Here is a 22,328-nt window from a genome sequence, read left to right on the forward strand (position 1 = left end):
TAGGAACCATCATTTTTGTTTTTGTCAATTACCATCCGCTTTCTCTGGGCTTATACAACAGCACTTTTTTTATGAAGATCTATAAGGCCCAAGAATATAATGGACTGGATCGAACAATAACTTTAGAAGTGACAAAAACACTTTAAGAAGTGGGCTCTAAGGCCCGTGAGCAAAATGAAGAGTTGAATGAATTTTTTTTTTTTTATACATCGGAAGTGTAAAAGCAGCAAAACAGAAAAACTATGGGATGCCTAGAGCATCTTTCAGGATAATAACTTGGAGCTCGGGGTCTGGTAAGTTCACCATAGTAAAACCCAAGGCTTGATCATGGCAGCTAGCCTTGGCTAGCCAGTCAGCGGCTGAATTCATCTCCCGCAGTACCCAACTAAGAAGAACCTGCCACTGAAGATGCAACAGAGAATGAATCTCATTAACCAGCAGCACCTGATCTTGAGCAAGACCCTGGGACCTGTTTTGGATTGCATTAATAAGGTTTCTGCAATCTGATTCACACTGGAGTTTGCGGACACCCATATTCTAAGCCAATTTAAGCCCATCTCGTAGGGCAATGGCTTCAGCTAGGAAAGCATCACCCTGAGTACTTTTGCGTTGGAACCCTTAAACCCAATTACCTTTGTGATCTCTTATCAAACCTCCAGCACCCATAACATTGGCATCCTCACAGTAACTGTCGTCAACATTTAGTTTGACAAGATCCTGATGGGGTGGTCTCCAAACAATGCTCATCCCTGGGCTTGCATCATCAACACCATCAGATTGATGAACACTAGAGATTTCATCATATTCATGACAGAGCTTCCTCCACGCACAATCAAGATTCCACGGTTGGGGGTCCAAGCACATATTGCATCTCCACTTCCAGACATTCCACAACCCAACAAGGAACTTCAAGGCATGGTTGCTTCGAGCATGGTAAAGGATCCAGGTCTTGACATCCTGTGTCCAGAAATTCAGCCATTGTCAGACGTCTAACCTTGCCCAAAGTTCGCGAGAGTGAGGACACTCTCTCAGGGCATGAATGCTATCTTCCAAATTAGCCGAGCACCGGGTACATGCAGCTGAAGTCGCTATATGGAATCTAAATCTATTTGCATCGAGCGGGAGAGCATTGTGGTGACAGGACCAGACAACTACTCTAATTTTTCCAGGCACAGGAAGTTTCCAAACCCACCGCCAATCATCTCCTAGGATTAAAGTCCGATGCTTATTGCTGAGCCAATCATATCCCTCACGAACTGAGTAGCCACCACTACTACTCCCTTCCCAAATCCATGCATCTACTGAATTAGGGTTCAAGTGAGGAGGCACTGTCACAAGCCACGTTTTCATGTCCTCAGCAAGATTCGTGCGCAACCTGTTAAAGTTCCAACTTCGCTTATTATTATTATTATTATTATTATTATTATTATTATTATTATTATTATCATATTTTGCATTGTTGATTAGTTTATATTGATTTGCTCGTATACTTTTAAATGACTAGAAAAAGGAAATGAATATATATATATATATATATATATATTAACATTAGGCGACACTAATGTTGTGAGAAAAAGCGTCGGCCTAACCGATTCAAGGCTTCGAAATTAGTGCCAATCAAAGCTTGATGTTGTTAAGTTTCCCACTTTTGCACCGACCATAGTTTATGCAACTGTACTTTTTCCCCTTCTTTAATGCCTTTGAGCCGACTTGAATGGTAATGGGACAAAGGGAGGAAAGAAATAGAAAGCAAAGAAAAAAGAGAGATAGAACATATAAAATGTGATGAGTATAAAAAAGATCGAGTACAAATATATGATATAAATAAATTAAAGTTGATAAAAATATTGTGCGAAAAATAAATACTTTCTCACACAAATAAATCCCAACATAATAAAATTAGGTTTGGGTCTTTTTTTTATTTGTCTTTCTAATAAAAAAAATTGAAAGTAGTATACCATCCATTGATTTCAATAAAAATTAATTAAGAATATATTTTTCCCTTTCATATTTCCACTCAACCTTTGTTTGTCTGATTTTTTTAATTATAAAACTATCACCTTTTTTTTTGTAGTTTATGTTATGTATTTCAAAGTTTTGTGCAGGGAACTTTTTTAATAGGCCTATGTGCCCTCACCTTTCTAAAACCAAATATAAATAGGCTCTAGACATAAATAAATTCTCTTAAATGACATCATCACATAGCTAGTTGAGAGAAATCGTTTCGATATTTGGATTTATGTGAGCCCGCAATATACTTCTAACACATGCAAACACGAAAAGTAGCAAAAATAAAAGTTGTTTAGCGAGGATTTTGAAACTCTCATAAACACGTGATTTTATGATGATTTTGCTATCTTTAAGAGAACCATGAGAAAAATGTTTTTTTAGATTTTTCATTGCATACTTGTTACGGTAAAAAACTGTCATGATTTAAATGAGTCACTTGATAGTCATTTGGATCCTGAATGTTCAACAATGTTTTTTTTTTTTTTGTAGTTTTGAGAGAAATCTTGACCATAAAAAATGTTTTTATGATTACATAGATCTTAACCATCAAAAGTTCACAGACAAGAAGTGGTGTGCATTGTGCAAGGACATTTTTGAACTTTCAACCTTTTTTTTTAGACAGATGTTAGTTGTTATTCAATTTGTTTCTATATATCTGTCACTATTTTGATCTTTTCCCTGTTCCTATTGATTTGTCAGTTTTACAATTTTAAGAGAGTATTAATCATGTTTTATCAATTATGCCCTTAACTTAATGGCGGTAGGAACATTAAAATGTCACAATTAATAAGCGAGAAAAATGACATATTAGGAAGTTAGATAATAGTCTTAATAAAACAAAAACATTAAATGATTTTCTTTATTACATGTACCACAACCTTAAAGTAACAGTTATTAAAGAACGAAATGAGTAGCTATGTTAGTAAATTAATCGGTCATCACATTCCGAATCCTAGACCCTTCACTCCACCCTTATGTCCTTTAATTCTTACCTACTTCAACTTAGAATTGGTAATAAGGAAGAGTTCATAGATGCAGAATAACAAGTGCTAGTGAAAAAAGGGTAAACAAAAAGGAACAAAGCAAAGCATGTTCTCCACTGTTGTGACTGATAATGATGTGATCTGAAGTGTGAACTTTCAAAGAGAAAAGTCAAGTACAGTACGAATCGCGATCCTTCCTACCTTCCCAATCCAACAAAGGAACCATTCCCTGGCGGCCAAAGGGGTCAGTCAACCTGAAACAGCAACCCAATCCAATCCATTCTAAACAATCCCAAAAACCTCAAGCAACTCGAACCAATCTTCTTAGTTTCACACACACAATGCTTCCTCGTACCCTGTTTGTTCTGTTATTCTTGTTGGCATCCCGGGTCGACTCGCACCAGGAATCGGGTCCCTGGAGCTGCGAATCCAGCTCGGAGAACCGAGTCGAGTCCCAGTTCAGTCCAGGAGTTATCACACTCGATGGCCATGCCGACGATTGGAAAGACATTGATGGGTCCCAGTTCGCTCTTCTCCCTGCACTCGACCCTGATGTTGAAAATGAGTTCAAAGGTGGAAAGTTGAACATTAAGGTAACCCCATCTTTTCCCTTTTCCCATTTCCCATTTTGTTATTCACATTCAGCTTGAATCGGTGATTTGATTTGGTTGGTCTTGTTTTCTTATGAAGTGATTTGTGTTTATGGGTTTGTTGAATGCAGAGTCTGCATGATGGACATGATATATTCTTTCTGCTGCAAGTTGATAGTGATTATGCCTACTCTAAAGGGTGAGCCATGTCATGCTGAGAAAATCATATCTAATTCATCAGTTTGTTTTATTAATATCATGCTTGGTGTTAGCTTAGTTCAAGTTGTAGGATCTGGGGGGACATATGAGTTGGGTAGGGAGAGCTCCAGTGATCGATTCCTGGCGGGTGCAATTTATCTTTCTTATGTACCAAAAAAAAGCTTGGTTCAACTTGCCTGAATTATGAATGAGCTTACGTTATTCATGATGTTTTAGATAATGCTTATGTTATTGCCTTGTTGGGGTTCTAATCAACATGATTGGAAAGAAGACAAGACAAGGTTTTGAATGGGAAAAAAAAAGCTTTTTTTTTTGTAGTAGTACTTTATGACAACAAGCTTTTATTCAATTGGTTCTTTCTTTTTGTTTTGCAATGCAGTGAGAGCAACAATTGTCCATCTGTTGCTATCATGTTTCAAATTGGGGATAGTGCTTCTTATCATAATGTAAGTTGGTGCACTTGATAGTGTTCTCTGTTGTTCGAACTTTCTTCAAGTTTTGCTGCCCTTGTATACTTTCAAATCTATGTCTGGACTTATTGGAAAATCTTTATGAGATGCTAATTGGTAACAATTGTGTTAATTGTTATAAGATGGGTGGCTGTGAGGAACATTCGACCTCGTGCACCGACAAGACCTGTAAAGGTCACGAGGTTGACATTATGCACTTTGCAATTGGAAATGCTATTCCGGGACGGCTATATGGTGGGAATCACCTAGACAATACGGATGGGAACGGCGGTGACAGGTAATGAACGGAAAAGTTCCTCCACTTTCACCATGTTGATTGCGATATATGATGATTCCAACCATAGTGTGACTATCTTTTCATTACGTGTGTTGGTTCAAGTTTCTATATTTGTTGATATAGGTTTGGCCACTTGGTTGATCTTTATGCCTGGAATCCACATTGTAGATACTTGGATGGAACTGGTCCTTCAGGTTCTGGTATGTACATATGTAACATCATTAATTGGAATAATGTCTATATGATTAAAAAAAGCAGGAATGAATGGGATTTAAACATCAAGTGCAAATGTCACATAGGGCTCAAATCCATTAGGGTAATATTTATCAAGCAAATAATTTTCTCAACTTTTCCACTTAGTAGCTTGTTTCATGCTTTGGAAACCCAAGCTCCTTTCTAAAATCTTGAAACTACTATATTGTGATTACTGCAAAAAAATATGACCATTGCTTGCATGACTTGGTTCTTGTTCACTAACCACATCCTTGTTGATACAAGCCTCTTATTGTCTTTTATTTCTTTGGTGCGATTTGTAATTTTGTACAGAAATCTGATTTCTCATAAGAAACTTATTTTATTCTCATATGAAACTTATTTTATTCTCATATGAAATATACATTTGCTATTATCATAATGTTTTTCTCTCTTAAATTTAACCTACGCCTAGCTCTACCCCAAAAGATAGCTTAGGAATGAAAATTTCTCTACCCTATATATGGACTTATTTAGCCATATATCTACTCAAGGGGGGACCTTAACACCCCTCACGCCCAGGACTGGACATCTGGAGTGTGAAATTTGCAGTACTAGATATCTGCGAGCGGCCCAATAAACAGATCTATGATATGCTCTGATACCATCTTTAAACTCAAGCTAGGTCTAACTCTACTTCAAAAGCTAGTTTAGGAGTAACAATTGTTCTATACTATATAAGGACTCATTTAGCCATATCTCGAATCAATGTGGGACCTTAACATTTTGCCTTTCAAAATTTGTCTTCCAAATGTATTTTCTATCTTATATGATTTAGTTTTCTAACTTTTTTTATTGATATCGTTCACATACTCAGCACTATGAAAAATAATGAGGTCTGGTTTTAAATCATGCATGAGGCGGTCAATCATTTTATTTCTTTAGCTTAGCCAACATGAGAAATCAGGGTTCTCGTTTGTTATTTTATCTCTTGACTTGTATTCTAATAAATTTGTTTCTCACTAGTTCTGTAAAATTTAATATCTTTGTCCCCCACAATCTCAATTTAAAATTGGTCTCACTTTACCAGAAGAAAGTGGATCTCAAGATGATTAGGCAGTGATTGGATTTGTCATTTGAGCATGTGTATGATGTCTCTAAGTACTTTAAGATGGCTTCATCTGCATTGTAAGAAAGGGGTGTGTCAAAATTATTAATTAAGACACTTATATTGAGAGGAAAAGTTGGAAAGATTAAGTATTTTAATGCTATTAAATAGACAACTTTTAAGTGCCTAACTCAGGCAAAGGTGACAAACAAATAGTTCAGTTTTATAATGTATGACACAAGAAACAAGCACAATTATTGGGACCACAATTCATACATTAACTCTCAACATGATAATGTGATGATGTATTTCATCATAATCATAGTCTCCGTTTCCATCAATTCATCATATTTAATGCAGAGCACAGCATTTTTGCAACAAAATGCTGTGCTCTACATTAAATATGAAGCTTCATAATCCCTAAGCAGGTTATGTCTTTTTCTTTTCTCTAAGCAAAAAAATCATTTAGTTACTCCTGACTTTAATTTCTATGACTATCATGAATTAAAAAATCTTAGTAGAGTTTGTGCAAAGTCTCACATTTCAAGTACCTTGTGTCCTTTACACAAAATATCAACTAGATAGAGTGAGGTGTTAACCATAGGATCCAAGCAGGGTAGATGGAATAAAGGGATGCTTCAAGTGCAGTGTTGTGTGGGACTAAATGTTAGTTAGTAGGGAATCAATAATAAGTAAACTTAGTATCATAGTGATAAGTAAGCTACGATGAATGAGTGGTTAATAAGTGAGGCAGGATAGAATTAGAAATGCAATAATTGTAGAGAAAGATGGGGTAGCTCCTATTCTTGAAAACATAGTATAGTCTCATGGATTTTGCTTGTGTAGAGAACATTGATAGAAGCACCAATAAGAAGGCTTGACTAGATGGAGGATGATCTAGCAGTTAAGGACTTAAGGTAGAGGGAGACCAGAGAAAACTATAGACCAAACCACTAAAAGAGATTTAGAGGTAAATGCTCTTTCTAACAAACTTAATACATGACAGATAATTACGATGTTGTTTGATTAGCTGACTCCATCTAGTGTGAAAAGACTTGGTTGTTTAATTGCTGAACATTTTTTTTGTTGTTCGATTATTGTTTATTCTTTGAGATTTGCATTTATTGTGCTATTGCTTCTTCAACTATGAAGTAGGGCTCACTGTCTCTTTTCTAGAGGCAGAAATCTTAAAAGGAAGACACTTCCCACCAAACCACCATTCAATTATGTTTTTCTTCATATATTTGAAATTGTGGGCTATATATCTAATCTTGTCTTCAACCGCTTCATTTTTTTGATGATCTTCTAAGTGATTTAATTGTAATTTTAAGGTTATATATTAAAGGCCTACTTTTTCTGTTGTCAGGTAACGATTCTAGTGCACAGAATGACTGGAAGGGTGCTTGGTGGCATAGCAGCTTTACTGTTCACTCAGGTGACTGATCCTTTTACAGATAAAAAAGCAAGTACAATGTCCTGTTAATTAACTATAGTTCCAAGCTGAGTTCAGTCTGGAATATTTTGAATAGTAGTTAAAGTATATGACCTTATATAATATATACTACTCATAAAGTGAATGGTTCATATATATGACATAGACCATGCATATCATGCACTGTGTACCTTTTATGATTTTTCTTGTGAGATACGCCAGCAGTGATTTTTCATGCATGTAAGTGCCTGTTGCTTTCAATAATATATAATCGGTTCCATCTAGGTAGGTGAATTACCCACTAAGTATCAAAAGTTTAGTTATCTATAGAAAAGGATGACCAGTTTTTTTTTTTCCATACAAGAATTTTTATTGAGTATTAGTTTTTCTTTTCCTGATCCTTCATAGTCCATGGATATCAAGCATCATCACTTCAGTGTCTCAATATTTCAAAGCAGCATCAAAATGATCCTTCTTTGTCAAACTGAGAAAAATGAGTGTAACAGAGCCCTAATTTAGGGACTTATGATGATATTTAGCATTTTTGAAAGACTAAATTGCTGTTAAAAGTGTTTGGAGCACCAACGTGATGGCAATCTGCGTTATTGAGGCTTTAAATTAATAAATAAAACCTTTTGGTGACTAAAGTGGTTATGTTTATATATTTGGAAGTCAAATATAATGGGGATTGCTCTGTTTTTTTTTTCTTTCTTTCATGTTAAAGCATATTTTAAATTCTATTGCATGTTGTAAATTTGTATGAATGTTATGAACCTCAAACAAAGTACCTTATTTTACATTTTTCTTTAACAGGTTTTGTAGAGGAAGAAAGTCCTTATTCAGAAAATGGGAAAAAGGGCACATACTTTTTTGAATTCTCTAGGCCTTTGAGGACTATGGATCATCTTCAACAGGTTAGAAAATTAATATTCTTCATTCAGAGATTTTATTTGCCAAGAGCTCGCATTAATGTCCAGATTTTTATTTTTATTTTTATTTTTGCATAAGCTGAATTCTTGGTCTGTAAGTTTGTCCTTGATTAATAATTGGAGTCCTTCCCATATCTAAAGGATTGTGTGTTCTTTATCAATTTTAATTAATGCTTGGCTTACTGTGCCCCAGCTCACGTAATAAATGTTGCTTCTTGATTATGGCTCTATCCTCTTCTGTGGTCGAAACAGTTTTGGCTTCGGATAAAATAACTTATATAGCTAGTTTGTTTTACATTCTTCCCTAGGTAGACTTGCCTTAATGAGAAATATTTATTGGCCAAGGGTCAAAAGCTAAAAACAAACAAGATTTAGACCAGCCTTTTTTTCTTTTTGTTTATTTGGAGTGGAGAGCATAGATGAAAAAGTTATTTTCAAGTATAATGGATGTGAATGTGATAAAAGTAAGTCTTCTGAATGACATGGTTTTTGTTTAACTTAATGTGATTATTGTGTTTGTCTGATAAATTCTTCCAAAGCAAATATTCATTTCGTAGCTTTCAGATACCTTGAAGGTTGAAACCAAACATGTTTTAACAGTGCAATAGTTGTATCTGTTCTCCTGAATTTCATTTATGCAATAAAAAGCAAGTAAAGTATTACAAAATTATACCTTACAGGATGTGCAATTCACCATTGGTGGATCCAGCAAGATGTCTGTTGCGTTCTGGTATCCAGAAGATGGCAAGCCATGGCATGGTTCTGGACACTACTCTGTCAACTGTGATTGGGTTCCCATCGATATATCTCAGGGAAGTTCTTTGAGTGGCAAGTTAGCAGGCACAGCAGGATCAAGTAGCTCATGGAATTTTGCAAGTGCCTTTTCTCTTATACTATCAGTAGCAGCACTTTGTGTGTCTGTGTTTGTGAGCTATCGGATTTTCTCTCCCAAGAGTGTCCCCTTTACACCCATGGAGGACCTTTAAATATTGTACAAACAGCTTGAGTTTGAGATTGTACTATTCATTAGGCTTGTACTAGATAGCTTTGTACTGTTTAGTGCTTTTTCTTTGCTCCATTTTTAAATTTATTTGAAGCATTACTTTAGTTATTCTACGCAGTGTCAGAAAAATTGTTAATTCATTATCAGCATTGTGGAATCCCATCTACTTGTGCTTAGTTGTTGCAGTGGCAGGACCGTTCACTTTTCAGCATTCATTCAGTTCAAAATGAAACTATTAACCTTTTCTTTTTTAATTCTTCTCAACCTTCCTCTTCCCGGGTGCATCTACACACTCCAAACCTTGTTATTTTAACAACTACACATTATAACTTGTCATTCAACATGATTTTCTGGTAAGATGTGGTTTTTAGAAGTGAAAGCAAAACACACTGTTATTATGGACACATAAACCAAACATATGGAGTCGCAATACATTCAGAGTATCTTACTCTTGAAGTTTATAGGTTATGTCAACATGAAGATTTTAGTATAACCAAGTCAAAAGCCATGCTTAGTTTATTAATACCACATGAACACAAGTACACACGACTCAAGGGCTGACAACTTGAGATGACAGCACTGAAATAAGGCTAAGGTGCAAAACTTCAATATGTTAGAAATTATGTATATTTATCAAAGAAGCTAGCTAGGTTATGCTTGAGTGTTCAATGATGGGTGAAATTGAATGAAATAAGAAGAAATTAAAGGAGGTGGAATATAGTAGAATAAAGTCATCATTTTATTGTTTCATTACTTCTTTTCTCAAATTGAAGAAAAAGGAAGAGAAATATTATATGAAATGTTAGATAAACAACATACTCTTTTAACACTCTTGTACTCATTTTTGTAATTGATTCATTTTTAAGAAAAAACAATTAACATTTTAAAAATGAACTAATCATAAAAGAAATGTATTGAATAGTGTATAAAAAAAAGTTTATCCTCACATCATGTATCACCTTCAAAAGAAAAATCTGCTCAAGGGAACCCTTTCTTTAGTGAAATGCCTCTCTTTCAATATGATGAAGCACGAAAAATGTGATAAATATCTGCCTCCATTTCCTGAATTGGTCAGTATAAATATTTGCAGAATTTGTTACATTGAAGAGTACAAGTTTTCAAAAATGCATAAAATAGTATAAAATGATACAAAGTATTGCATAATAAATAGATTTCGTCACTAATTGAGTCTTACAGCGGGTTCATACAACAAACCCCACTAGAGTTTTTGCCCTTTGATATCCTCATGAAAACATCAAGTAAACAAAATGCGTAGGCAAATGTTGTTTCATTAAACTATTCAATTCCAATAGATTATGGAGAAAACAAGTCAATTGTCAAATCACATCCTTCACATAGACATGCCTACTGATAGTAAACATCTGCTCACAAGTTCCCTTGTGCATGGTTGACATAAGAATCTTCCTTCAATATTGGATCAATTTCAGGAGACGACTCGGATGCAGCATCACAAGTTTTAAGACAGGAATCATCATCATTAGTATCGAGAATCTTGCACAACTCATCAACACCATCAAGATCCGTTTTTTCATCATAATATTTTAGAAAAGCACCTACAACTTCTGGTGAAGGACGCCATATGGTAGCTTCTGAATGCGCCGCCTGTAAGTGGCTCAATGCACCATCCAATTGATCTTTCTTCAAGTAAAACATCATGAACATTTCTCGAATCTTAAAGAAAGGTCCTTTGCACCTCATCGTAGCCCTCTTTAAAACAGATTCAGCTTCTTCATCCATGTCATGTCTCAAGTAAGCATTTACTGCAACACTAACCATCCTTATATCATAAGTAACACACTGAGATTCCCACTCCTCAAGACATTTTGTTATACCCTCGATATCATTAAGCCTTCTAAGGGTAGAAAGCATAACAAGATAGCTCGTGTTGATCACCGGGGAAAATGACTTCAGGTGATCCCACACTCTATAAACCTCTCCACGATTACGGGTCCCCGCATAAAGGCTCAGTAAGCAATGGTAAGCCTCACGCTCGTGCGGCTTTATCTCCTCTTCCATCATTCTAAGCATCACCTCCGCTTTCTCAAATTGTTCAGCCTTTACATATATAGCAGCAAGATTGCTATATGTTCTCCAATCGATCATATTCCCATCTACTCTTCTCATCTCCCCATAGATCCTTTCGGCCTCGTTAAGATCATTCGAAGCCGCGCAGCTATTCATCCAGACATGGTACGTGAACGCACTGATGGGAATTCTCCTCTGCCTCATATCATGGACCAGCTGCGGCACCTTCTCGGGTCGACCGAGCCTCATATACATGCTCATGAGATTGTTGAAAGCCAAACTAGTGACAAAGCGAAACTCATCCATCTTGTCGAAAAGAGCTAATGCCTTATCTGCCATTAGCTCCTTGCAATAACAATTCAAAAGGGCACCATATGTGTACTTGTTCTTGGCACAAGGAAGAAGACCCTCAAAGAAACTCTCAGCTGCAACCACCCCTTTGGTTTTGCACACAAGATCTAAATACACTGCATAATTATCCCATGAAAAATTCACTTTCCTCATCTCCATCCATTCCATTATCTACCACAACAATCATTCAAACAACAAAAATAAACATAAAATTGATCAAAACACAAACAAATGAAAGATTGAAAATGAAAATGATCATAAATTATCAAAAAATTCATAATACCTCTAGTGCGTGTTGGAATTTGCGATACTTGCGTAGCTCCCTGATGCAATTCTCCAGCACCGATTTTCTGATGGCTTTGCCTTGCATTACATACTGGTTCAGAATCTGCGAGACACTACCTCCGGTCTTTTCCAGCGCGGATAACTGTCGATAGAGGTTTGGCTTCTCTGCCGGACGCTCATACCCGGTGGCCGCCGTGCACAACCGCCGGAGCAGCCTTCCTCCGCCGGAGATTTGACGGAAGTAATTCATCTCCGTCGTTCTCAGACTCTGCCTGTGTCTCTGTCCCTTTGCGGAAGAGGTTTAGGTAGGGTTCATTAAAACGCAGAACCTGGCGTCGTTTTGAGAATTAACCGGTAACCGGTAGTAACCTTCTTTTTTTGTTTTTTTTTTTTTGTTTATGTGGTCGCAGACAGTTAAACTGAACGGTGGTTAGTTGTTACGGTTGGAGCGAAATGAAGGCGCTGGGGATTGTTATCGGCGGCGGAGCACCACCGCCGCCGATGCTCTGTTCAAGTGTACGGAACCAGCGGTTTCGCGTTTCTTTCTCCTCTTCTTCTTCTTCAGGATCCAAAACGGTGCGTATCTTCTGCTTCTCTTTGTATTTTTGCTGCAAAATTCGCTTCAACTGTGTATTTTTTGTGTAAATTGAATCAGGTGGAAATTGCAGCTCCAAAAATTGAATACAAGCCTAATGTTGTGGATGATTTGTTCCTCAATTTGTTCCGCAACAAATTAGTACAGGTAAACAAAATTTTAAATTTCTATGAATTTTACTCTTTTTTTTGTCAAATATTTCAATTGAAATTATGGGTATCAAAATTTTCATATTAATCAGCTGAAAAAACCCTGTCTTGAAAGGTTACCTTATGTTTCTATGTTTACTGTTAGTTAATTAATGGGATGGAATAGATGTGTTCTTTTATTGGTTATTATTTTGCAATGTGGTAGCTGAGTGTGAATTTTACTATAGGAGGTGGGATGGGACTCAAAGAAACCTGGATATGATGGACTAATTGAAGTTGCGAATCGATTAATGATGAAGGGTACTACAAATTCCGATACCATAGAAGCAACGGTATTTGAGTATTTCCATTCGTTTCTCTCTCGTTCTCTCAAGCTTTCATTTACTCTAAGTACATTGGAGAGTCTTTGTTTATGCAAATAGCATTTACTGAAGGAGAACATGGTTTCAAAATGTCTACGTTGAACTTAAAACTTGTTCTGAAACTAATATCAAATATTGATAATGTAAAAATGGAAACTTGTCTATGTTTGGTTTTATGTTGAGTGATCGGAACGCCAACGTTTGCCTTTCCTTCCTTTCATGTTAGGAACCATGTGCTATCCTGATTTCCAATCCACATTTACTTTGTTTGAACTAGTTTTACTTTTGAAACTGATCAGAAAATAATTTGATTTTTATCAGAATGGGTGATTGCCAAACTTACCATATATACAAACTGTTAAAACAACTCACCTTTTTGGAATTTGGCAAATACCTTCTTAGACATTACTTCTGATGTTGATAATTTCTATATGTATTTCCGCAACAGTGCAACCTAGTAATCTCAATTTTTTCCAGTAGTTGACCTTATGTGGATTCTTATGATTTTTTAGTTGTAATGTTGTCCAAAAGTAAGTTTGGTGACTTCTGACAGGTACGAATATTGCGGTCTTTGTTTCCTCCTTTCCTTTTGGAGCTCTATAAAATGCTCATAGCTCCTCTAGGAGGAGGCAAAATTGCTGCTATAATGGTTGGTGAGTCTGAAATGATCATCTCTTTTTTTTTTTGAATTCTTCCACTGATGTTCCCAAGAACATAACAGGCTAAGAAGAACTTTAGTAGAGATCCTAAAATTGTTTTAGTTTTGAAGCAAGGGTTACTGCACTGACTTGTCAGTGGCTTATGGGCCCATGCAAAGTCAATTCTGTAGACCTACCAGATGGAACCTCATGCAGTAGTGGGGTGATCACTTGTACTTTTCTCTGTTTTAACTTAATAATCCTGTAATGTCCAAAGTGATGTGTTTACAAAATCTTGTAGGTGTATGTGGAAAGATGCAAGTATCTGGAGGAAAGCAAATGTGTTGGTATTTGCACTAACACCTGTAAGTTTCCAACACAGGTTAGTGATTTTTCAAAACACCTTAAGAGCTAAAAATACTGTGATTGCTTTGAAGTTCTTGCTTTCTCTGGATGATTATTGCATCTGTGATCTGACTCTATTTACAATGTAGGCCTTCTTCAAGGATCATATGGGAGTGCCATTGCTTATGGAGCCTAACTTTGGTGATTACAGCTGTCAGGTAATATTGAGTATACCTTTCTACAATTGATTCTGGAGTCAAAATCAATTCGGAAAAGAAATTCTTACGAGTACCTTCTACGTGTCAGAATTGATTTCGAAGAAAATAAACTGATTCAAACATGCTATTATAATTGCAGTTCAAATTTGGAGTTCTTCCCCCACTTCCTGAAGACGACACTGTCCTGAAGGAGCCTTGCCTGGAAGCATGTCCAAATGCTTCCCGACGAAGAATAGTCACCAGAAAAACAGATATTACCGAGTGCCCAAAGACATGAAAACATTTTTCTTGGGAACCTTCCAAATCCTCTTGCACATTCTGGCCCCAACTTGTCTTTGAAGATGGAACTGAAGCTTTGGGTTTTCCATACAGATAATTCATCCTTCACTGAGCTCATATATGAAAATTTTAATACAACTCATCCTTTGTATATAGGATGTTAATACTTTGAACTTGTTTGTATATTATGTATGTATTTTACTATTTTCGAATGAATACATTTATATTTTAATCACCTTCTTTTAGACATTGCTAGACTATTACATAGCCACTAAAATAGTAACTCTGTCCCTGGTTAAAGATAACTTTACATAATCCGAGCAGCTTTATATCTAAATTATACAAGAAGGTCTAAATTGCCAACATCAAGATTCTACTGCAGAGTCATAATTGCCAACATCTTTAAAATTGCACGGTAGTATATTACAGCCACATCACGTCATCTTTTTTATCCATTTTTTTTGGTTTAGCAAGCCTTGACTCACTACAATAATTAGTCAATTTAGCGTCGACCCGAGGCTCATGCTAAATACTCATAAATAATGATTGTTAGCATCAGCATAAACGACGCAAGACTCGAAAATGAGAATTTATATGTTTTAAGGAGTGTTAGTATGCCAGCTAAGTCCACGTTGAGTTTCAGAGGCTAATGCTATACACAAATCACACAATTGAAATATAGCATTTTCTTAAAATTAATTATTTCAAATTATTTATGCTAAATTTATTTTTTGGGTCTTAACTAAGGTACCGTGTCTCTAATAGTCAGTACACTAGGTGATAAGAGAAGTTGACTTTTAATTTTTTTCCATTGATAAATGTTTGAGATTTGAATCTCTAACCGTTTGACTAAAGGATGAAGTAATGAACCACTTATACTAAAATCAGTTGCTTAATTATTTATACCAAATGGCATTCTACTTAACTTTAAAAATTAAAACTAAAAATAAAAAATCTCCCATCCCTGAAATATTGTGATTTGTGCGGTTTGTTAAACCCTAACAAAACCCTGCTATAGCACATTCTGCGAGAGGTAACAAATAGACAAGGCACCTGCATTAGCACATTCCGAGAGCAACGAAAATGAATCTCGTCCGTCTAATTTCCGGCCGAGGAAGGCTTCTCCGCCAGCTGTGCACGGGGGCTACGGAGGCCAATCGTCCGGCGAAGAAGCAAGGCCTTTATCAAAGGTTATCAGAGAAGGAAAAGACCGGATTGAGCGCGTCAGAGACGTTGAACCAGTACATGACAGAGGGCAGAGTCGCCGGAAAAAGCGAACTCATGCGTATCGTCAAGGAGCTCCGTAAGTATCGCAGGTTCCAGGATGCTCTTGAGGTATCAAAATCTTTGGCAACTTTTTTCTTTTTAAATTTAATTTCTATCTACATTGTTGTTCGATCCGTGAGCGGTGCATATGGAAAATCATTTATTATACCGACTTAATGTAATCTCCGAGCCTCGAGGGATAGGATAAGGATACATTTGGAAACCAAATATAATTTCATTTCCATTGCAGGTAATGGAGTGGATGGAGAAGAGGAATTCTAAGTTTCCGCGGACATATAATCATGCAGTGCATTTAGATCTTGTGTGCAAAACCAAAGGGGTGGTTGCAGCTGAGAGTTACTTTAATAGTCTTCCTCCTCCTGCCATGGACATGTACACATATGGTACTCTTTTGAATTGTTACTGTCAGGAACTAATGGCGGATAAGGCATTGGATCTGTTTGACAAGATGAATGAATTGGGTTATGTCACTTCTTTGAATTTCAACAATCTGATGACTCTGTTCATGAAGTTGGGTCAGCCACTGAAAGTGCATCAGCTGGTGGATGAGATGAAGCAGAGGAACATTCCCATGAGTGCATTCACGTATCATGCGTGGATGAATAGCTACGCCGCTTTGAATGACCTAGATGAGGTTGAGAGGATCTTTGAGAAGATGAAAGTAGAAGATGAAGACAAAATTGAGTGGCAGACTTATAGCAACCTTGCTGTTATTTATGTGAAGGCTGAACAGTTTGAGAAAGCAGAGTCGATGCTTAGGAAGCTGGAACGAAAGGTGAAGCCGCGGCCGCGTGAAGCATACCTTGCTGCTATCTATGTGAAGGATAACAAATTTAAGAAAGCAGGGGAGATGTTTCAGAAGCTGGAACAAAAGGTGAGGCCGCGGCCGCGCGAAGCATACCACTGCTTAATTAGTCTTTATGCAAAAACTGGTAATCTTGAGAAGGTTTATAAGTTATGGTATTTCCTCAAGTCAGTCTCTCCAGTGATCAATGAAAGCTATCTTATCATGATTTGTGCTCTTAAAAGGCTTAATGATATGGAGGGCTTAATCAAGTGCTTTAAGGAGTGGGAATCTAGGTGCGAACGTTATGATTTGAGGTTGGTTAGTACTGTAATAAGTGCTTACTTGAGTGAGGACATGGGTGAAGAAGCTGCATTGGTGTTTAAGGAGGCTATGAAGAAGAGCAAAGGACCTTTCTTTAAGATTAGGGAAAGGTTCATGGTATTCTTCTTGGAGAAACGTCAATTGGATGGTGCTGTTAGCCACTTAGAGGCGGCGCTTTCGGAAGTCGTGGGTGATGAATGGCGTCCTTTCCCACATGTTGTGAGGGCCTTTGTAAAGTATTATAAAGAAGAAACAGATCTTGATGGTGTTGATGAGTTAAGCAAGATTCTCAAGACTCACAACTTTGATGATTCCTGGCTTCAGAGTTCCATTGCAGCATCTGAGTCATCTCCTGAAAATGAAGATTCTATTGTCAATGGTGCACTTCAGAACTTGCAAGATGATGTTCACTGTGAATAAGAAAGAACTCTGGTGGGATTATTTGTAAGAATCAGCTAGAAGACCCAATTATTTTTTCAAATTCTATTTAGCATGCTGTACTTTTTTTCTATACTATTTTGAGTCACTTTTCACTTTAGGAATAGTATTGGAAATTTGCACTCTCCAATGTGACAATTTCTGCAAATCTTTATACTAGGCAATGTTTAACCGACTTGGATCCTTTACCGTTGCAAAATAACTGCAGGGTGTGTGCAGTTGGCCATTAAATTAAAACTGAATAGAATTTAATTTTAAAATATAAACTTGTCATCTAATAATATAAATCAAAGATCATACTCGTGTAGCTTATCCTAATCCATAATTTACAGCTAGGCTAAACTAAACCAGGGCAGAGCAATTTTTCTTGAACTATAGATTTACCTTTGAAACTGATCAGTTGATACTTTTTTTTAAAATGGGTTATCACTATAACTTACCATGAAGACATACTGTTAAAACAACTCCACGGTTTTGGATTTAGAGTATGTCAAATACCTTCTAACTTTTAAGACATTACTTCTTCTGATGATCATTTATATATGCATTTTCATAAGAGTGCAACTTAGTAATCTCTTTTTTTTAAGTAGTTGCCCTTATGTGGATTCTTATGAATATTGAACGGTAATGTTGTTCAAAAGTGAGTTTGGTGACGTGTGACAGGTGCGAATATAGAGGTCTCTGTTTCCTCCATTCCTTTTGGAGCTCTATAAAATGCTCATAGCTCCTCTAGGAGGAGGCAAGATTGCTGCTATGATGGTTGATGAGTTTGATAAGATCATCTTTATTTTATTTTTTTGAATTCTTCCACTGATGCCTGTAACAGTCTAGAGAACTTTATTAGAGATCCTAAAATTGTTTTAGTTTTGAAGCAAGGGTTACTGCACTGACTTATCAATGCAATGTCAATTCTGTAGACCTACCAGATGGAACCTCACGCAGTAGTCGGGTGATCACCTGTACTTTTCTCTGTTTGATCTTTATAATCCAGTAATATTCAATGTGATGTGTTTACACAATCTTTTAGGTGTATGTGGAAAGATGCCTGTATCTAAAAGAAAGCAAGTGTGTTGGTATTTGCACTAACACCTGTAAGTTTCCAACACAGGTTAGTGATTCTTCAAAATACCATAAGAGCTAAAATTACCGTGATTGCTTTGAAGTTCTTGCATTCTCTGGATGATTGCATCTGACTCTATTTACAATGTAGGCCTTCTTCAGGGATTATATGGGAGTGCCATTACTTATGGAGCTGTCAGGTGATTGAGTATTGTAACCTTTTTACAATTGATTCTCAATTTGGAGAAGTTCATGTGAGTAGGTTCTGCTATTGATTTTGAAGAAAATAAGTTGATTCAAACATGCTATTAAAATTGCAGTTCAAATTTGGAGTTCTTCCCCCACTTCCTGAAGGAGCCTTGCTTGGAAGCATGTCCAAATGCTTCCCAACGAAGAATGGTCGCCAGAAAAACAGATATTACTGCATGCCCCAAGACATGAATACATTTTTCTTGGGCTTAAGAGTTTTGGGATCATTGTGCAATTTCCAAATCCTCTTGCACATTCTGGGAGTGTCTTTGAAAATGAAACTGAAGCTTGTGTTTTCTATACAGATAATTCATTTTTCACTGAGTTCATATATGCAAATTTTAATACAACTCATCCTTTGTAAATAGGATGGTTAATATTTTTGACTTGTTTGTATATTATGAATGTATTTCCCGAGTGAATACATTGATATTTAGTCACCTTGTTTGCGACATTGTAAGATTATTACATAGCTACTAAAATAGTTACTCTTTCCCTGGTTAAAGACAACTTAACTTAATCAGAGCAGCTTTATATCTAAATTAAACAAAGAAGGTCTAAATTGCCAACATCAAGGTTCTTTTAATCGACCACAAAATAATACTTGCATCTTTTAACCATATTTTTGTTTGTTTAGCAAGCCTTAACTCATGACAAGAAATAGTCAATTTAGCGTAGGCCTAAGGCTATTGGTAAATAAGTAAATAGAAATAATAACAGTTAGCATCGGCTTAGCTGACACAAAACTTGAAAATGGAAAATTATATGACTTAACGGTAAGCCCATGTTGATTTGACCATCCAAACAAACTAATGTTACGGTTCAAACATTAGTCCAAACATTAGCATTGACTTAGACCCGCACTAATGTATCAGATGTAATCTAGGGTTCAATAGTTTGTATTCTCCATTGCATCTTTCATTGTGACATTGCCTCTCTCACTCGCACTATTCTCATCACTTATGCTTCTCCATCGTAGTCCTTGTCATCACGTCGCAGTCTCAATACTATACCACCACACTCCCCCTTGCCGTAGTGACCATGCCCATAGCCCTGCCCTTGTCGCCGCGAGTGAGATACATTCACACAACTTGATTTTGAGACTAGAGATGGTTCTCCTTCACCATTCATCGGTCGTTTCCCATTTCCCTTCTAATGGTGAAGCTTAAAATACGCAAAGAAGTAGCGCTCTAGCATTGAAAGTTGAAAACAAATTACTTCAAAGAGTGGTACTTCTGGTACTTCAAACAAATTGCTTCGGTACACATATTACACATGTCAATTTCCCTATGAATGCAACTACGTTAAATACTTTGTAGGGAGAACTTTGCTTCCCATACGTTCTATCAGCTCGAACAAGATTGTTTCATTGGAAAATATTTGTGGTTTGAATAAAAAAAAAGTCCAAATGTTGAAGAAAATTATTTTTAATTTAAAAGTAATTTTGAAAAGGAAAAAAGTTTAAACAAACACACTATATGATCCTTTGCGTTTCCTTAAACCCTAACAAAACCCCTCCGAGGTAACAAATAGACAAGGCCTACCTGCGTTAGCACATTCTGAGAGCAACGAAAATGAATCTTGTCCGTATAATTTCCGGCGGAAGAAGGCTTCTCCGCCACCTGTGCACGGCGGTTACGGAGGCTGATCGTCCGGCGAAGGGGCGAAGCCTTTATCAAAGGTTATCAGAGTTGGAGAAGACCGGAATGAGCGCGTCACAGACGTTGGACCAGTATATATCAGAGGGCAAAGTCGCCGGAAAGAAGGAGCTCATGAGTATCGTCAAGGAGCTCCGGAAGTATCGCAGATTCCAGGATGCTCTTCAGGTATCAAAATCTTCTGCGTTGAGCTCTATCATAAATCCATTAACAATCAAATGTTTATCTCATTATCAATAGTATCGTCATAATTTAGTTTTCGATCGAGCTCAATAGCGTAGTGTAGTGTGATCCATATAGCCGACCTCACTTACTGGGATACGGTTTTTGTTATTGTTGTATTCCCTTGCAGATAATGAAATGGATGGAGAGTAGGGTAGAGTCTCCCTTGGATTATAATTATGCAGTGCATTTAGATCTTGTGTGCAAAAACGAAGGGGTGGTTGCCGCTGAGAATTACTTCAATAGTCTTCCTCCTCTTGCCATGAACAAGTACACATATGGTGCTCTTTTGAATTGTTATTGCAAGGAACTAATGGTAAATAAGGCATTGGCTCATTTTGACAAGATGAATGAATTGGGTTATGTCACTTTTTTGAGTTTCAACAATCTGATCGGTATGTACATGAGGTTGGGTCAACCACTGAAAGTGCATGAGTTGGTGCATGACATGAAGGAGAGGAACATTCCCATGAGTGCATTCGCATATCATGCGTGGATGAATAGCTACGCCGCTTTGAATGACCTTGTCGGGGTTGAGAAAATCTATGAACTGATGAAATTAGAAGTTGAAACCAAAATTGATTGGTTGACTTATAGCAACCTTGCTGCTATCTATGTGAAGGCTAAACAATTTGAGAAGGCAGAGTTGATGCTTAGGAAGCTGGAACAAGCGGTGAAGCCGCGGAAGCGCGAAGCATACCATTGCTTACTGAGTCTTTATGCAGGAACTGGTAATCTTGAAAAGGTTTATAGTTTATGGGATTCCCTCAAGTCAGTCACTCCAGTGCTCAATGTCAGCTATCTTTGCATGATTTCTGCTCTTAAAAGGCTAAATGATATGGAGGGCTTAATCAGGTGCTTTAAGGAGTGGGAATCTAGGTATGGACATTGTGATTTAAGGTTGATTAGTGCTGTAATAAGTGCTTACTTGAGTCATGATATGGGTGAAGAAGCTGCATTGGTGTTTAAGGACGCTATCAAGAAGAGTAAAGGACCTTTCTTTAAGATTCGGGAAATGTTCATGATATTCTTCTTGGAGAAATGTCAATTGGATGGTGCTGTGAGCCACTTAGAGGCAGCGCTCTCGGAAGTCGTGGGTGATGAATGGCGTCCTACACCACGTGTTTTGAGGGCCTTTGTAAAGTATTATAAAGAAGAAACAGATCTTGATGGTGTTGATGAGTTAAGCAAGATTCTCATGACTCACAACTTTGATGATTCCTGGCTTCAGAGTTCCATTGCAGCAGCTGAGTCATCTCCTGAAATTTATCCAATATTGAATGAAGATTCTGTTCTTGAGAACTTGCAAGATGATGTTCACTGTGAATAAGAAAGAACTCTGGTTGGATTATTTGTAAGAACCAGCTAGAAGACTCATTGACAAATTCTATTTAGTATGCTGTACTTGTTTTCCTATACTATTTTGAGCAACTTTTCACTTTGCAAATGATATTGAAAACTTGCTCTCTCCAATGTCACAATTTCTGCAAATCTTTATATTATGCAATGTTTTCCATTCCAGTCTTGGATCCTTTACCTTTAACGTTGCAAAATTACTGCAGGGTGTGTGCAGTTTGCTATTAAATTAAAACTGATGTAATTTAATTTTAAAATATAAACTTGTCATCTTTTATAAACTCATGTAGCTGATCCTAAATTCCTAATCCATAATTTACAGGTAGGCTAAACTAAACAGGGGCAGAAGCATTTTTAATTGATAAGCATAAGTGATTTGGAAGTTGAAAAACAAGCTGGCTATCTCAAAATAATATGTTCCACATATAGCTTGTCTAACTTTCAGATCCAAGAAAACCCGACCCATATCT

At 36.8% G+C, this 22,328-nt stretch overlaps 4 protein-coding genes and 1 pseudogene across 5 annotated transcripts; 3 read left to right on the plus strand and 2 right to left on the minus strand.

The window, feature by feature from the left end:
* Window positions 1-240: 240 nt before the first annotated feature.
* Window positions 241-1,350, minus strand: LOC130719814 (uncharacterized). Its single transcript, XM_057570419.1, has 3 exons — window positions 1,000-1,350; window positions 633-957; window positions 241-503 (listed from the first exon to the last, which is right to left on the minus strand). The coding sequence occupies exons 1-3, from the start codon at window positions 1,348-1,350 to the stop codon at window positions 241-243; spliced, it is 939 nt and encodes a 312-aa protein (XP_057426402.1).
* A 1,693-nt stretch (window positions 1,351-3,043) lies between these two features.
* On the plus strand, window positions 3,044-9,398 carry LOC130718131 (uncharacterized). The gene is made up of 8 exons (XM_057568616.1): window positions 3,044-3,586; window positions 3,715-3,782; window positions 4,182-4,248; window positions 4,395-4,549; window positions 4,673-4,749; window positions 7,216-7,284; window positions 8,095-8,195; window positions 8,891-9,398. The coding sequence occupies exons 1-8, from the start codon at window positions 3,335-3,337 to the stop codon at window positions 9,194-9,196; spliced, it is 1,095 nt and encodes a 364-aa protein (XP_057424599.1). The 5' UTR covers window positions 3,044-3,334; the 3' UTR covers window positions 9,197-9,398.
* Window positions 9,399-10,369: 971 nt separating this feature from the next.
* LOC130719815 (pentatricopeptide repeat-containing protein At1g02370, mitochondrial-like) lies at window positions 10,370-12,325 on the minus strand (annotated as a pseudogene).
* LOC130716736 (beta-carotene isomerase D27, chloroplastic) lies at window positions 12,307-14,716 on the plus strand. 2 transcript variants are annotated; one of them, XM_057566747.1, is made up of 8 exons: window positions 12,307-12,471; window positions 12,551-12,637; window positions 12,867-12,971; window positions 13,555-13,654; window positions 13,771-13,862; window positions 13,941-14,021; window positions 14,134-14,202; window positions 14,342-14,716. In XM_057566747.1, the coding sequence occupies exons 1-8, from the start codon at window positions 12,349-12,351 to the stop codon at window positions 14,477-14,479; spliced, it is 795 nt and encodes a 264-aa protein (XP_057422730.1). In that variant the 5' UTR covers window positions 12,307-12,348; the 3' UTR covers window positions 14,480-14,716. The 2 variants fall into 2 exon arrangements, with proteins under 2 accessions (XP_057422730.1, XP_057422731.1); XM_057566748.1 differs by lacking the exon at window positions 13,771-13,862 and having other exon boundaries at window positions 13,555-13,650.
* Window positions 14,717-15,465: 749 nt separating this feature from the next.
* Window positions 15,466-21,975, plus strand: LOC130719816 (uncharacterized). Its single transcript, XM_057570421.1, has 5 exons — window positions 15,466-15,816; window positions 15,998-17,293; window positions 18,342-18,422; window positions 20,176-20,448; window positions 20,633-21,975. The coding sequence occupies exons 1-5, from the start codon at window positions 15,565-15,567 to the stop codon at window positions 21,830-21,832; spliced, it is 3,102 nt and encodes a 1,033-aa protein (XP_057426404.1). The 5' UTR covers window positions 15,466-15,564; the 3' UTR covers window positions 21,833-21,975.
* The last annotated feature ends 353 nt before the right edge of the window (window positions 21,976-22,328 follow it).

The sequence above is a fragment of the Lotus japonicus genome, chromosome 5 (assembly GCF_012489685.1).
Source record: "Lotus japonicus ecotype B-129 chromosome 5, LjGifu_v1.2".
NCBI lineage: Eukaryota > Viridiplantae > Streptophyta > Magnoliopsida > Fabales > Fabaceae > Lotus > Lotus japonicus.